Source organism: Topomyia yanbarensis, chromosome 1, assembly GCF_030247195.1.
Source record: "Topomyia yanbarensis strain Yona2022 chromosome 1, ASM3024719v1, whole genome shotgun sequence".
Classification (NCBI taxonomy): Eukaryota; Metazoa; Arthropoda; class Insecta; order Diptera; family Culicidae; genus Topomyia; species Topomyia yanbarensis.
Genome location: NC_080670.1, coordinates 2,062,372 through 2,079,965, shown reverse-complemented (window position 1 = coordinate 2,079,965; position 17,594 = coordinate 2,062,372). Strand labels below are relative to the sequence as shown.

At 40.8% G+C, this 17,594-nt stretch overlaps 1 protein-coding gene across 1 annotated transcript in view; it reads right to left on the bottom strand.

Moving 5' to 3' along the window:
- Positions 1–16,216, bottom strand: part of LOC131693324 (uncharacterized) — an 82,546-nt gene extending 66,330 nt beyond the window's left edge. Inside the window, exon 1 of the mRNA XM_058981052.1 lies at positions 15,168–16,216. Coding sequence (XP_058837035.1) covers positions 15,168–15,714 — 547 coding nt within the window. The 5' untranslated portion in view covers positions 15,715–16,216. The remainder of the gene's footprint in view (positions 1–15,167) is intronic.
- Positions 16,217–17,594: the final 1,378 nt, after the last annotated feature.

The window sequence follows — 17,594 nt, the reverse complement described above, 5'->3', positions numbered from 1 at the left end:
AGGGAGGACCATTCAGCTGTGAGGGTAACCAGAGGGGGGGCAATCATGTAAACAAAACATTAAAAATAGGCAGCGTGGTTACGTGGTTGAATCGTTACGACGAACCGTCGGGAAAGTGCCCCTCGAGAAGACTTCCTTGTGCTCGTTGCGATGCGATGCGTTGCGCAGCCGAGTTGAAGAATTTGTTTTGAAATCAAATATTTACCAACTGAAGCGAGCCCGTGTCTGGTCCTGTCGGCTGCTGATGATTCGCAAATTGAATATTTACGAGAAAAACAGCATTGTATCGTGCTGTTGCGTAGGAACTGGACTGCTTGAGTTCAAAGTGATACAATGGTGTGTTTTTCGAAGCAGCTATTGCGTGGGCGGCTGTTCGGATAAAGATGCTCACACTCTTTGAGGTCTTCGGTAGCAAACTGCGATGAATGACCTCAAACTAGTTTCGCTAGTCCTAAGTATATTTTAGAAATTTGTCAATCTTCCGTGCGAGGAAGCGTCAAAACGTGACTAAACTAAAACAACTATTCACAAGAGCATTAAATAACTTGGTAATGAAATGAAAGCGAAAAGAATTCAACCACTTTTCTCATCACACCGACAACGATTGACGAACCCAAAGCAGCTGCGGCGTCCAGCCCAAAACAAATGACGCAAACTATGAATTATGTATGGACTCATCTTTCCGGTAATCAAAAGTGAAACCAACCAGCAATTTGCAATTCCCCGGTCGCTCGGCGGAGAAACCTTGAACTCCAAATTAGTGCTTCATTCACCCACCCACTGACAGTCTGACTGTGCGTGCGGTGGGATGAGGCGAGATTCAGTTCCAACCAGCCGACGTCACGTAACGTGACTCAATTGAATGCTGGCGTAAATTGATGACCTGGTGCCGAGTCCGAGTCCAATTTGTCCGTTTTGTGTGCCGTTGGCGCTTCGCTAAACCGAAACACGTTTCTTTGCCGGACGAGCTGGATAGTAGGTATTAAGGACAGTTTCTTTTTGGGCTATCATGCAAGCTGAGTAAGTGGAAAGAAGTAACAGGTTTTACTCATTGAATGATTGGTTCAATTTATCAATGACTGTCGTGAAATCTTTCAAAAAAAATGGAAATTAGTTATCCATTCTGGAGCCAGGAAGTCAGCTACAGTTTCAGTTTAACCATTTCAATTCCAGTTATGAGTTAAAAAGATACGCAACGAACTCAAAAAAAACCGGCGCAAAACACGACAATTGTTACTTGAAACTAAAGGCAGTATATACGAAGCCAACGAGTTTCTTTAAATCTGATTTTACGACAGTAGATACTAGACATGGTCCACACTAAATTTTTAGAAAACAAACTCAGCAACCGGTGAACTTTCCTCCCTCAACGCACGGTTCTACCTACCTATGGTAAATTTTCAGCAATGTCATAATCATAGTTTTGAAAATATCTAATCTTTTCATTTGGTACAAAACATGTAACACTAAAATGAGATGATCTGAATATGTATCACGTGATAACTGACTGTGATACTAGGTCTCCGGTAATTGAGTTTGATATCACCACCTCCCCACGGCAATTGCCCCTACTGGAAAGGTAATTTACTTAATTTGATTAGAGCGTCGTTTTGCGGGCCGAGCTGCCTGCAGTAGATTCAATAATTTTTCACCGGATGTATAGTAAAAGCTATTCAAGCAATAAAATTAATAAAGTTGTTTTTTTTTGTTCGTGGCTGGCTTCGTTTCATACAATATCTGATTTGAACTTCGAGCCCCAGGGTATCAAAATAATTAACACTTTAAGAGTATGCGTCCATTCCAAGCTTCTTTGATATTCCGGTTCACAATTTTCCATCAAAATTCAAAGTGGCGCCAACCGATTCTAAATCGATTCCACCTTGCAGCACACCATCAATTGAGCCCCATCTCCAGCATCTAAAATCGCGATTACCATTCCAATGCAAATAAGCTGTTATTGTTGCAGCTCGACGCAATGACCGCCAGCGTATGGTCGTACGAAATCAACTCCCCCGTCGAAGAACCAACCGTCGCATATCGGTCCGCCAGGCTACTGGGATCTCGGAAAGTGTCAGTAGGTTGGTCGACATTGCAACGCGCGCTCCACCAGCGCAGATTGCATATTTAACTGAATTAGCATAGCCATCTTTGTTCGAGCAACCATATGCCATGCCGGTCGTCGCGACAGAGAGAGCTACCAAATGCAATCATTCTGGTAGCAGATTGAACGAACCACAGATTGGACAGACCTGGAAGAGTTGGGACTAAAAAATATTTCAATTTTATCGTTACCCGACAAGTGCAATGAGGGTAGTAAAGTCGGAAATGGTCGAACAGTAGGCATTTGGAAATTTTCTCTAAAATTTAAAACCGACAGCGAATGGAATCTGACAGCTACCTCTATCTACATACATGTTTGTAGTGTTTCTGCTGTCTGCTGGTGGTAAATTCCATTACCTGTTGCCGGTTTTCCATTATTGTTATAGTCAATGCAGAAGTGCGGAGACTGACAACAAAGAAGTGAACGTAATTAATTACGCGATTCGTGAAGGCTTTGTCTAAATAAATAGCTGGTGAATCAAGGCATCGGAAGTGGGAATTGAACACATTCCTATAGAACGTAACTGCTTTCATAATTAAACGGGGGTGGTCGTTTAATAGTTTGTGGTGGTGGTTCATTAAACCCACGTGGTTTGTCGATGTTTGACTTTCAGTTGAACTTACATAATAACAATTCCGTTCAAACTACGCTCAGGTAAAATTTTCAAATAGTTTTAAACCAGCTGAATCGTCAAAACAAAAAAAAATTGAAACCGTGTTCAATAAAGATTATCCCTTTTTAGACGTCTAGCCTCGACCTGAATAGGCACAAATTCAATTGTGAACTTTGAGGAAAAGATTTTTGCATTTACTTCGTTTCCCTTTCTATCGGAACGGAACGAAGTCTTTTCCTTTTATCCTGTGCAAATCCTGACAATCTTTGCATCAACACGGAAAACGAAAAAGCATGTTCTATACCCAAAGAAAAGCACAAGCTGCTTCTTTTTCCGTCACGGCTTTCGCGCACCTTCACATTTCTAGGAAAGGAATCTTTTCTTTTTTGGGTATTTTATTCCACACTCGTCTAATGGCAAAAGTTGGTAAGGTTTGGTCTTTTCGGTACAGTGCTTAACTTGAATCAGCTTGGATAAGAGAATGTTACTTAAAGCATCTGTGGTTGTCAAAACTTAGCATTTATATTATAGAAGGGTGACCATATCAGGAGAGCGAAATCCAAGGACAGTCGTTAGGGGATCCCGCCTGTCCGCTAATTTAAAGACAAAATCGACGATATTTCCAGCGATGCCACATGTTTTTGTGAAATGTCTGTTGAAGAATAATTAAAATGTCTGTAAAAGTCTGTAGAGGGTTGTGTAAATCCTATTCACACTAGGTTATTACTTTAAAAGTGGCTTGAAATTAGTAAACTATTGTGAAGGAATCACTCGTATTCGAATCAAATTATTTTAGTATAATTTTGTTAAACACTATTACTTTTTTAAAAGTTTGTAGATGTCTGATTACGTCTGTAGGAGACCATCAAAAGTCTGTAAAATACAGATATGTCTGTAAGGCTGGCATCCCTGAATATTTCCCACTCGAACGGATTAAAACCAACCGGGTCTTTTTTTGCGTGTAATCCGGTTATTTCTATACCAATCAACAAAAACTGTTGAAGAAATTTACAATCTTCAATTGAGCGAATCAGACGAAATTTTTTTAGATCATCCGCATTAAAGTACAATAGAAATATCAACAGTTCCAGGTGACTTCCTTGGGGTATTGACGTTGACGTTGAAGTAAATGTGGATACCTGACAATCGATCCGTGAGGTTGGATCGAAACAATTACAAAAATTATCATTGATTCGCAACATCTGCGTTTTAGTCACTGTTAGATTGTGTTTCAATTTATCAAAAGCGATGGATTGGTTGGTGTAAATAACATCAAATTGATTGCGATATTCTATATACTCTATTATGTAAGATATTGTAGGATGATAGGCGGACCTTACACTACTTTCTACTCGTGTAGAGTCGGCTTTAGCCACAGAAGGTTATTCGCTGTCAAACGTCCAGACTGAAAGCCACACTGATTGTAACCATATGGTATTGCTGGCAGTGAACCTTGAATGCTTCCATAAATAACCAGGTCGAAAAATTTCAAGGCAGCGCTGAATGAAGTTAGTCCATGATAGATATTGACATCTCACTTATTTCCTTTTTAAGGACTGAAGACATGTTTGCAAATTTTCATCAAGATGGAAATATGCCACTGGTAAAAGACAATCGAAAGATGGGAATAAGTAGAGTTACCGAAACGTCGATGTGACATTCCAAGCAGTAAAAATTGGATGTATGTTCTCTGTCTCATTTTCAAACAACTCGGGTGTTCCTCAAGGAAGCAACTTGGGTCCACTCTTATTCACGCTCTTTATCAATGATCTAGCCACGGTATTACCACCGGGTTGCCGTCTATTCTACGCTGATGACGTTAAATTATATATGATCGTCAAGTGCAGCCATCAGGGATTGTTTAGTTTTACAACAGCTCTTGGACACTTTCAATGACTGGTGCTCTATAAAATCGCTTACAATTAGTATTCACAAGTGCAGTGTAATATCGTATCATTGCAAGCACAAGCCTATTTCATACGACTACTGTATTGGAGATCAGCATTTTGAGCGTGTAGGACAAGTGTGTGACCTTGGAGGCACTTTGGATTCTGCACTCACTTTCCGACCTCACTTCGACTATATCATTAACAAGGCAAACCGCCAGATGGGATTCATGTTTAAAATTTCGAATGAATTTAACGACCCTCTTTGTCTTCGCTCACTGTACTGTACGGTCGATATCGGAATCTAACTCCATAATATGGTGTCCGTATCAAATAACATGGATAGCAGGAATTGAAGCCACTTAAAGAAAATTCGTTCGTTATGCATTAAGACCTTATTAATCTTCCACTACACGAAGACCGCTGTAGATTATTAGGTCTACATACGCTTGAAACGAGAAGGAGAGTAACCCAAACTGTTTTCGTTCGTAATATTCTTCTAGGTGAGTTAGATACGCCGGAATTATTGGGTCAACTTCACATCCATGCAGCGGAACGTGTGATCCGACAAAGAAGCTTTTGGCTGTTGGAACATAGGAACTCCCTATACGGTGGTCATGATCCGATTCGCTTCATGTCTGCTACATTCAACGATATGTTTGCAAATTTCGATTTCAACGTGTCGACCACTTCTTTCAAGAACCGGCTGCTAAGGAGTTTCTGACTTGACAGATATTTACTGACGACATTTTAATCTGTAGTTTTATTCGCTGCTTTTCTTTTATATTTTTTACTGTTGTTTACTTTTTTGTTTGTTTTGTTACATTTTTTTTTCTTTTTATTGTTAAGTTATTGTTTTTTGCTAAGTTCTGTATTGTGTATTCAATTGACAAGATATGGGGTTTTTAGACAAATTTGAGAAGAGTTAATGTTTCACTCAATTGGCTTTTCCCCTTCCCCATATTCATTAAGACCAAGTAGGTCAGATGATAAATAAAATAAATAAATTCAAGGATCATGGAACTAAGGATCTTTGATCACGGAAATTAAATATATTTGATCCTGGAATTCAAGGCCTTAATCCTGGAAATCAATGATTGTACATCCTGGAATTCAAGGATCCTTGGTCCTGGAACAGAAGTATTGTTGGTTCTGGAACTCTAGTATCTGAGATCCTGGAACAAAATATCACCTCGCGAATATTTCTCAAGCAGCCAGGATGCATCCAGAACCCAAGGCAATGTAAAAAGATTACAATTGCCGTCATATCGCTGTGGATGTTAATATATCAAAATGAAATAATTATTAGATTTAACGTTCATCTGTGTGATCATATCGGCTTGCCAGATATTGACGAGAGGAAGTCGAAACGAACAGCGACTTTCATAAAGTACTTGCATGACACTTAATGGACTACATCTGCTCCTCGATGTACCTACGCTGAATGGAGTATCCTCCTCCACTGGACTCGATCCTGGGCCAATCGCCTCCAGTCGCCCTGAACGCTGAGCGCCCTTAGGTCCTCCGGACGCCTCCATTCTCCTGCTTACTGCGGAGTATTGTTTGCAGCACCTTCAGGAATCAGGAATCAGAATATATTGGCTCAAATGGCACGTTCCCCGGACGTAGTCGGGGATTTGTGCCTTGCAGCACCTTACGATCGAATACTTCATGACCGTTTAAAGCCAACGGGAGAATTAGGTTCGTATATAGAGCGAATTTCGTCTTCGTTTGCAGACTGTAGAACTTAAACTCGTTACGAAGTCCGTAATAAGCCATATTTGCAGCTGCAAAACGCCTTTTCACCTCGCGGGTAACATCGTTATCGCACGTCACTGGAGTTCCAAAGTTCACAAATTCATCTACAATTACAAATATTTCACCATCTAGCACAACTACACTACCACTACTTGACCCACGTTGTTTACGAGCGACCATGTGCTTTATTTTGCCGGTATTAATCATGAGTCCATTTCTTGCTGTCTCCCTCTTAAAAGGCGCAAATGCCTCTTCCACGGCACTTCGATCGATCTCGATAATATCATCGATATCGTCCGCAAAGCCCAGGAGCATATGCAATCGTGTGATGATGGTACCGCTCCTCTGCACACCTCAGCTCTTTTAATCGCTCCCTCGAGCGCTTTGTTGAACAGTAGATTGGACAGTCCATCACCCTGCTTCAATCCATCCTTGGTTACGCAGGATGTCGAAATTTCATCCGCAACCCTTACACTTGATTTCGATCCATCCAGCGTTACACGAATCAGCCGTATTATTTTTGTCGGAGAACCATACTCTAGAATATTTTGCCATAATTCATTTCGTTTCACTGAATCGTAGGCCGCCTTGAAATCTATGAACAGATGATGTGTCTGCAAGTTGTACTCCCGGAATTTATAGCGGAATTTGTCCCAGGGTAAATATTTGATCCGTCGTTGATTGACTCTTACGAAAACCGGCTTGGTATTCGCCGACGAAGGACTCATCAAGCGGTCTCAATCTGTTGAGCAGAATACGGGACATGATTTTGTACGCCGAATTAAGCAGGGTCGGTCGTTTAGCCAGCTAGCAGACACTTCTTCTTCCACACATATTTTACACATAATATGGTGTAGGACTTCATATAGTTGCTCACTGCCGTGTTTAAGAAGTTCAGTTTCATTAAGTATATATGTATTTTTAGTTTGGAAAGTGCTTCAATATTCTTTATTAGTTAACCACGAATAAAATATTATGAACAAAGTTGTACTGAGTCAAACACTGAGTTATGGCCGTAATAATTTGTAGAACATGTACAGAGTGCGTGACAAATTTGTTCAGTTATTTTCAAATAATAGTTTGCAATTAGTTATAGAATTTGCGTTTCGACTTCGTCTCGTCAAAATCCGACCCTAAGTTGTTGACAGGACTAGGCTAGCGACGGATTGACGCTAGCTCCAAAAACGGAGACACTAATTGTGTTCCTGAGCAAACTTCTATTGATGTTCGGCCATGCTTGCGGAACAAAATTTAGATATATTCGGCAGCACTGGATAGCTTATTCTGTCAGGTGTCAAATGTAGTAAACATACAGTATGAAGGCGCAATGTTGTTTTAATACAACATTGCGAAAACCCCCTCTCAAAATTATCGTAGTGACGTATTAAAGCTGTGAGACATTTTTCAGAAAACTTGAAAAGAATGGTTTGCGCCTTTAAGGGATATATGTCGAAGCAATAGAGCAACCGGTAAGTCGTGCTATTGCGTGCCAGGGCAAGCGCAAAGAACATAACTCGGTCGGTGAATGTGTCGGAAAGAACATAGAAATTCATATAAAAAAGGTCTGGAAATATGATAAGCTGTCGTGCACACCTATTCGGAAGCAATACAAGTGTCGTTTCAAATGGCTGAACCAAATAGTGACAGAAAGCTAGAAAAATTATTTAAGAGAATGCAACAAGGTCAATGAGGCTAATGGTATGGGCAAGAATCCTTTAATCTTGTTCCCGGAAGATTTTTTTTACCAGCATCAAAAGGCGGATCGAACGAATGGCAGGATATAGACCAGACCCTTATTAGATTCCGTGTTCACCAAGTTTATGATCAATGCGATAGTTCTTGGCCTAATCTCCAGCGTGGGGGATGTGAAGCCCCCGCTTTTCTTTGACTGGTAATAGCAAATGTACACTTGAAAGATCCGCAGGATAGTTTTGTGCAAGTGAATGAAGTAGGTTGCTGATGACCGTCATTTAACTTCCAACAAACCGGAGCTTCTTCTTATAATTCTAGAAAAACTAGCGTCAAAAATGTCGAAATTTTGGAAGAAGAAAATTTGGCCCCTTAGCAGCTTTGTGCAGGATGTAGGTGAGCGGGACATCACCGCACTTATGTCGCTCAAAAGTAAAATCAAGCCAGTGATGATATCTATGGATCTAAGCATGAGTAAAAGTACATTTGGCAGTTTTCAGAAGCGTTTAATAACAATTATCGAAAGAGAAGACGATTTTTTTAAAATGAAATATTTTACAATTTCCATATATTACGACAGATTTACCACAATAGATCTAGATACTGGTCGCGGTGGTTCGTCTCCAACAAAAAAATATTACGACAGAAAATAAAGCATACATTGCAAATATGATTAACTGGCGTAAATTTTCCAAAAACATGTCACTTATTGCTACAAATCGCCACGCACCCTGTATTTGAGAGCTTGTAATATTTAAGACGAAGCTAGGATACCAGTGCAAACGAAATTTAAATTTTACCTCTCTGGCGATTTCCCCTACGGTTCAGGAAACGATCAGCATTCTTCCCACTTACCACGTATCATTCTGTCCCGACCATGACTTTTGCTCTGTTTCGGCACCGATATACTTTTGCGATATCCAAAGTACATTCAACAATGGTGAATGTGGCAGTCAGCGTACCACCATGTTCGCAACGAGGTAAAATTTCGCAAAAATAATCCGCCTCTGTCTGCAAAAGTGCATGAGACCCGTCTTTCATCTTCATTTGTGTACACGTAGAAAAAATTCTCTCCGAGGAGAGAATGGTTCAGTTTGATGATTTACAATCGACTAACATTTTTCTCAGTGCAATGCTTTTAAGGTTCCTACCGATTGCCTCGGTTGCTCTCAGATTCCCGGTATAATGTGAAATCTATTTATGGAAGAATATGCGAGACGCCAAACTATGGCACATAATAAAATGATGCCGGTTCGTACCACGTGATGGTGTACGAAAAGGTGAGTCGAGAGGTTCCACGATGGAATTCTAGCTGTTCTTTCAGGTCGGTCTAGTAGGCCATCATAACTGAAAATTCTTCCTTGAGAAAGAACATTATTGAAGTAGGTTTTCTCGTAGCGGAAACGCATTTCACTATTACGATCCCAATCAAAGTAAGATTTATGGCATTAAATAACGATTTATGCAAATCGATTAACGTATCGTCATAAATAACAACTTTCAAGTTCCTGCTAGAACAATTGACGAACGAGAACAAAACGAATGATTAACTGGTCACGAATCTGACAGGCAAAAAAGACTGAATAACCCACAAACCGACCACCAGATGGTCTGCTAATGACACTCGTAATACCAATCATAAATTTGTTCCCACTTTTAAAATCGACGCACCTCCGCGGACGTAGTAAGCCCGGTTTTCCCAGCTGTTGCTAAAATATAGAAGTTAATTCCCGCTTCCATTTGAGTTCAATTGAGCCCAGCAAAGCTGGACACCGTGCTCGGCTTGCTTGGATGGATGGATGGTGGGTGGAAGATGGGAGCGAGGATGAATTACCAGTTTCCTTATAGGGAACGAGATGTGCCTCTGCCCGACTACTTGGATGCGATGGCAGTGGTTTTGGAGTGAGCACATCCCAGCGAAAGAGTCGGGACTGTAAAAATGTTATTTTATGTAACGATATTCGAAAAAGATTTGTTGTTGAAATATTACCAATCGAATGGCGTTTGCAGAGGTGGAATGGTAATTGATGTTCGGGATTCCGTCATACGAGCTGGTTTGTTTCAATTTATAGACTGCCGGTATAGGGTGGTCAAGAAACGTCAAGTAAGAGAGATATTATTTAGCTTGAAGTGTTGATGACTGTTGCTGTAGCAAGAAACCCAATTTCCCATTGAAAATTGTTGAAATTTTTGATGAATCCGGTCAAAAAGCTTGCCACTGATAAATAGTACCAACCGTTTCTGTAGATATACTTTTTCGTACCAATTGTTGTTGATAGTGGTGGTAGAGAAAAAACTTGTATTTTCGGACGCAACTGCACATGTCCTGCCAAATCAAATACTTTTTAGGTAAATTCTTTGGTCGATAACACTCGGTAAAGGCATTATTTTGCATGGTAGTGTACAAAAGCTGATGGAGGCTGTTGGATGTCGCATAAGTTTTCATCGCCATTTATAGTACAGGATTTTTTTTTTAAAACGCAGGGTAATAAGCTCCTGAGTAAGGCTTTTTCCTTGAAATTTTGCTTAACATCACGATTGGGCAGCTCTGGCATATTGTACTTTTACGACTAGCATATCGTGAGAATCTTAAGAGAAATCCTCAAATGACATTTTACATGTCAAAACAGCAGACCCTAAGAAAACGAACATAGATATTCAGATCATATATCGGAACTAGTTGCTGCTGGAGTATTTGGAACACCATTCCGAAAAAAATATTCCTTCTGAGTTATCATAAAAAATTGCTCATTTTAAGCGACGAAAATTAAGCGCACAACATCGAATGACTAGCCACAATGATCGACCGGCCGATGACTCATTTCCGAACAAACGAAACCCGCTAAACTACACGGAAACGAAAAACTACCTAAAATTGAGTTCTTTTGACTCAATCTCGTGGTATCGTGGGGGAACTTAAAATTAGGTAAACCGTGTTGAAGGTAGTTTCCATTTAACCACGGCAAAAATTACAACTCATTGATAGGTTTTTTATACTCAAATTTGAGTTGAATTTACCTAATTTCGAGTATACCCCAAACAACTCAAAAGTACCTTCCTCCACGGAAGACCTCGACTGAGTCGAATCTCTCGTTTTGTTTTTGACAACACTAATGAGTGCGAAAGCGACGCACAACTCAAAAGTAAGTTAAAAGAACTTATGCTGCAGGTTGTTTTATTTAACCGTGTACGAGTCGACAGTGAAGGCAACACACGTGGTAACCATAATAGATACATTTTGTCCATCAGTGATAGTTAGTTTGTTAGTTGCTCTGCGCAACGAACCGAGCGATTCTTTGTGTTCCAGGAACAGCGCAACAGTAGGTTGGTAACCATAGCAACAGTATGGCTGGAAGCTATAAAAGTGTCAACCTGTGAATGCTATACTCAGCCATAGCCAACTAATGTGCTCACTGTTTGGAGCTTTTCTTTGGTTGATGATTTTATGGGGGTGCTTCTGACAATGTCAGGCGTTTGATTGCTGGCTGTGTGCAGCAACAGGATAGTTTAGGCGAACTGCAAAGCGGAAAAAATCTCCAATCAACGAGGAATCATCTTTTTGTCCTGTACACTATGCATTTACAATGGTAAAAGATTACTTTTTGTCACATAGGGGTTTTCCATGATCTAGGAAAAGAGTCCACAGTCCTAGCACAATCAATATTGACATCATTTATTGTACAGTAGTAATGCGCACGGAAGAAACTGGATCCCAGCGGGACAAGGAACCCCGGGGAGGAATTAAAATAGACTCTCTTCGCTGATGATGACGATTTCAACCTTCAACCAATTCGCAACGGATCTAAATGCTAGCGACATCTCGGTTTTCACGAGTTGTGTACCATATGGAAGGGAGCAGAATATACTGCTGGTATAGAAAAAGTAGGCCATGATATTTAGTTAGTGACATACTGTAGGTCAAATCGGTAGAAGCGTGCTAATTTGTTGACCGATTTTGCCTGGGAATTGATTATGGCATCTGAGAATTCTCCTTCATTAGCTATTTCCCAGTTTACTTCAATCCGCGCTAGATATTTTTTACGAGAAAGGATATAAAACCGGGGAAGATGTCAAACATAAGATATCCAAGTAAGCAGCAATAGAGTTATTGAAACAAGAATTTTTTTTTCTTTTACAGATGTTCTACCAAAATATAATCACGTCATTGTTTTAAATTATTGGAGTAATTTGACAATGGTCTTTGATAAATAACCCAACAAAAAGATAGAGGGCAAGGTGGTTGAATGAAAGGTGTTGTCTTCAAAAAACTCTCTTTTGACCCGTTGTACTGGAAATGACCAAACACATAGAGTAAATAACTTGACACTAGTAAATTTTTCGAAGTGGGGGTAACCTCAGGCAGACCGTGATGGATGGTAGCAAATTCGGGCCGGGCGGATTACCGTTTTTGTCGGACATGTGCGCCACACAGCTCGTCTCAGCAGCGGTCGGTTCGAGACTAAACATCGCACTAGAACGTGCGGCGAATATTAATAGCCCACCTCGTGATGGGGCCATCATTCCTTCTCGGCCGAACCAAGTACGAAGCATATCATTAAACAGGATGACTTTCTCAATGTTTCTGGCGTTTCGCATTGAGAAATGTTGCTGCTGATCACCAGAGACGAACAGACACTTCAAGGTAGGTCCGCTTTTTTTCGCGCATTCTATTAATTGCTTATTTCGGTTGTTTATTGGGATCACCGACACAGGGGACATTTTTCGTGATTCTCAAAACACGTTCATTCTAATTAGAGGACCAATGTGCGAAATTTCTCGTTGGAGGTTGCGATTAGTCATTCGCTGGGACTATCGGGCAATTCACTTTCTCAAATTTCAAGACGTTTAAGTGTTTCAACTCGATGATAATGATGATCAGGTCTGTTGCATCCTTCATCATTCACGTGGTGCATTGTTTTGTTCAGCCGATCACTAGCAATTTAAATTTTCCTTCAGTTCAATGTCATGAAATCGAAACATCCTTTTTTTAGCACTTTTCGGTCTAAATTTCTGTTTCCAAGCTATCAAACAAAACTCCCAGCGGTCCTTAACAGGTTACGTTGCATGTCGCCTGTGATGGCAAAATAAAAGATCGACTGCAGACACGACCGACGTGCCTGAAAATCAAATGCACCAACATTAGCATAACAAATTCACATGTGCTCTGGTTTCAACCGTGTCCGGCAGCGACCTCGCCGAACTGGCGCTGCTACGAAACGTATATCGCCGGATTTTCTTTTATTTTCGGCCCGTAACCAGCAGAAAAGAAAGGCTGATCCGGTGAAAAATGTGCCGCCGGAACGATGTTGAAAGACAAAATTTACAACCCTGATGAAGTGTTGAAACGTTTTAGCTGGGGTGCATTTTAAAGTGCATTTCAGGTAGCCGACAATGGCGGTGATGTGGTTCATTGTAATGCGGGTTGTGCCTTGTTTTCGATTGAGAGAAAAGTCCACGTCGATCGTTGAACCTAGCTTTCGGATTTAATCCAAATTTATGGGTAGTTTCAAGAAAGTTCCGTTGAAAGTATTCCAGTGCTCATAAAGCAGGATTATCGCCGTAAACAAGTCACCTTTCAAAGGCTCTCCCCTGCATGTAAACAAATATTGTACGAGCTTTCTATTGCGAAGGCAAGCATGCAGCTTCTGATTTATCGAACCCTGTTTGTTTTCCATCGCTGCTCACGCGAACCGCCTCGTCACGGTCGTCACAATTGTTGACCGAAGCGCTCCATCGAACCTGCACAGTCGTTCGGGGATTGACCGGATATCGGCCATTAGCTTGACTTGATAAGGACTCGACCTTTCCACTCAGCGGCGTAAACGATTAGCACGCCTATCTGGCGCGAATCGCGCTTGAAATGGAACGGAAGTTCAGAAATGTGACCCTGAGACGACATCAACCGCGACGAAAGGAATTTGCGGATTTTTTTTTCTGTTCGTCCGCCGAACAGATGCAGTACGCTAATGAGGATCCGCTACTGAAGTGACTCTTCTCATTCTTCCAATTTCGTTCAACAACATAAGCCTGTTACGAGATCGTTGTTCGCAGTTCGTAAAGAACTCATGTGGTTTTTCCTTTGGTGATTACTCCGTTATCTCCACGCCTCTCCTCTGCGATTAATTGCGTTTAATGTGTCTGCTAGACTTCGCTTAACGAGGCAACCATCGAAAAAACGAGAATAACATTGTCGGGCATTGAATTTATGCGCGTTGGTCGGCCTAGGGGAGCACAGATCCAATTTCCACAATTTTTTCGTATTACAAGTTTGCTAACACCTAATTTTGATCATGTTTCCTGAGAATCTTCTCGCTGTAAAACTAGACTGCATCGTTGAGTGGAATCGGTCGAGGATAAAAGATGAAAATTATTCACAGAACAAAATTAACACCCACGATTAAGCTTCCTGGCTGCTTGAATAAAACGCGTTTCGTGAAAAGTGGTGTAGTGAGTAATCGTACAGAACCACTCAAAAGTTTAATGCTCACAACGCAGCTTTTCCAGTGAAAACTGAACCACTGGCTAATTGCACGCGGATAGGTTATTCAATCCTCTAAATACCCGTCGATTCATTATATACGCTACCAATGCCACAACGAAGAGCGAGAGCTCTAATTTTCATGGTCCCAAGTGTTTAGAAACTTCAGCCGAAAATCGTAACGAAGGCATCTGTCCGATTAGGTAAAGTAGGTTTCTTATATCACAACCTGCATGTAATGAGAAAATGAGAAATTAGCATAGAACATTTAGGAACAAATTGTTATGTGATATCATCACTACGGTATATATTTTTGCCAATAAAAATAAAAGGAGAGTCAATAATACTTAAAGTACTTCAGTCCACAAAAACACCAGCTACTTCAAGCTATTTTAAACTACTTCATCTGATGAACTCCAATAAATATTCACTATTTCCTAGCAAGACTTAATCCATCGCAGTCAAACAGTCGAATTTCCGCTCGTTATAAATTCTATTCACGCTCAGTCTGATGGATTCTCTCAACATTCCATTCGCATAGCTACCAAAATAAAAACTCACTAAATGTATCCCCACCGATGGCGCAAAGGCATAACTAATTAAGTTTTACGAAATAGGAATCTTCAAATGATATTCTCTTACCTTTTCCGTGAATCTCCGGTTCCGCTGCCGCCTGATTCTGTTCGTTTCTGCTCCGGCTGCTCAATGCACCAATCGATGACGATGCACTCGAATTAAATAGATCGATAAATACTACGATAAAGACTAACACATGGAACAGAGCGGAACCGCTGACCCATGAGTTACCTCCCGGTCGCCATCGTCTTCGCTCGGACCGATGTCGCCGTCGTCGTCGCTCTGTCGCTGGCTCAGTACAAAACAATACGCCATTACACTGCCCTACTACTGCCCAGGACTCACCACCATCCGACACTTCAGGGTCACTATGACAGTGGCTGACCATCCCACCGACATCGGCCACCCTGGTCGTTATCATTACTTCACAGTCCACAATAAAACTTGCGATAGCATGCTCCCTGTTGTTGTTATTCCACTGATTATGATGATTATGACAATTTTCCTGATGGGTACTGTTACGACTGACGGCCGCAATATTAGTAGTGGTGGCGGCGGAACATTTCTTTGTTTTCATCGTCGGCGACGGAACAGCCGCCGTGCCCAGAAACATGATCTTATCTAGCGGCACACCAGCGAAACACACCCAAACACTGCATTTGATTGCACTTTTGGGGCACCTCTTCTGCTCACACTGACAGATTGCCCAAATTTCCACACACCATAGAAACGCTTCAACTCTTGCCCAACAAATACACAAAAAAAAACGGCCACAATCTTTCACTCGCTGGAAATTCCCCTCGCGGCTTCCATGCTCCACCTTCAGGCACCGTAAAGAGGCTTTCGATGGTAGGAAATTTTCGATTTCTTCCTGCCTCTAGGGGCCACAATATTATGCTGAACTTCCTCACACTGTGCCCGTGGGATCAAGACTTCCTCTGACGCGAGCAGTGCTATGAACTTATGCACGATGAATAACACAACAAAAACTACCACACTTCACACGCGTCTAGGGCCAATCCAGGAACTTGATCGGAGAAGTGTCTGTGGGCACAATCCGAAACGTTAAAACCGACCGACGAGCGATAGACACACGTCTTCCTTCGAACGCATGCTCTTCACATCTGAAAGTTGGAAAACGAAACGACAGAAGTAACGATGCGAATAATAACAAAGCAGGATAGAGGGAGAAGGAATGCATGAAAGCTCACTATCGAGCAGCTTTTGATGCGCTTACTACTACCGATTTACGTGGTACCGTAAATTGAAGTTCGATTTTACAAACACCAAGTTGCAATGTGCTCAACCGTCGAAAGTGCTGGCAGTATTTTGGAATTTTGTGAATTTACTCGAAAGCTGGATTTTAGCGGCTACTATACCCAGTTGGCCATAAACCAGTTCGGTATTCTGAATGCAACAATCGATTCCGACTCAGTCGGTTTCAGAATTGGACGTAGGATTTGAGCTAGATTCCATATTAACTCCATTCAAATTTCGAATATTTAGACTGGGTACTGCAGAATCTGAAAATAAGCGTTCGTGTCAGCGAATGCAACATTTCAGTTTACAACATCCAGTCAAACAAACCTACGACCAAAAAGGGACAAAACGACACCTTGAAATTCGAAAATTAGAGATGATTTCTAATAAAATGTATAACGAGTGACGGTTTTGAATTGTTTCACCTGATTGTACAGGATACATTTGTAAAAAAAAAGAATTTTATATCAGGCAAATGGAATGTCCTGTAAAGAAAACTAAGTGTGAGTGTATAGCTGTAATATAGCTGGAAGCAAGAATTTCTTGTCCCCATTTAACCATTTCTGGCCACAGTCGTGTATGACTGGTAGCAAAATAAATATGGTTACTGTTCCAAAGACCGGTAACTTGCAATCTGTGTGCGCATGATAGATTCCCAACAAACATTAGGAGCTGAACTATAAGACTACATGTTGATTTAAAGCAGATTAAAGGTTATGTAAGCTGAATAAAATTTTTGCTGAACTATTTAAACATTAACAGTTTATTCAGCCTATTTAAAATCCAGTATTCGCCAGTTCTTACTAGGCTGAACTATACTGCTAATAAATGTAACAGCGACAATATTAAAGCTTTTATTCAACCATCTTAATTAGACTGAATTGCGAGTTGAATGCTGTTACCAATAGTATTACCTTTAATCATTAAGCTGCACTACATGTCTTCAAAAGGTTGTTTCTACCTTTACATTTGCCGTTATACTACCTTTGACTTTTAGCTGAATTATGTGTTTAACAAAAGTAATTGTAACTACTACAAAAGTTGGCGCGATTAGCAAATCATGAGGAATAGCAACCGACCTGGGTTCGAGTCCCAATACACACACATTATTTTTTTTACTCTTAAGTGAAGGATTTTTTTTTATTATTTCGGTATATTCCAATTGAGATGTTTTGCATATATTACAGTTAAGGTTGGACAGAGAATGCGCAAAATTCGCAAACGAAAAAAGCA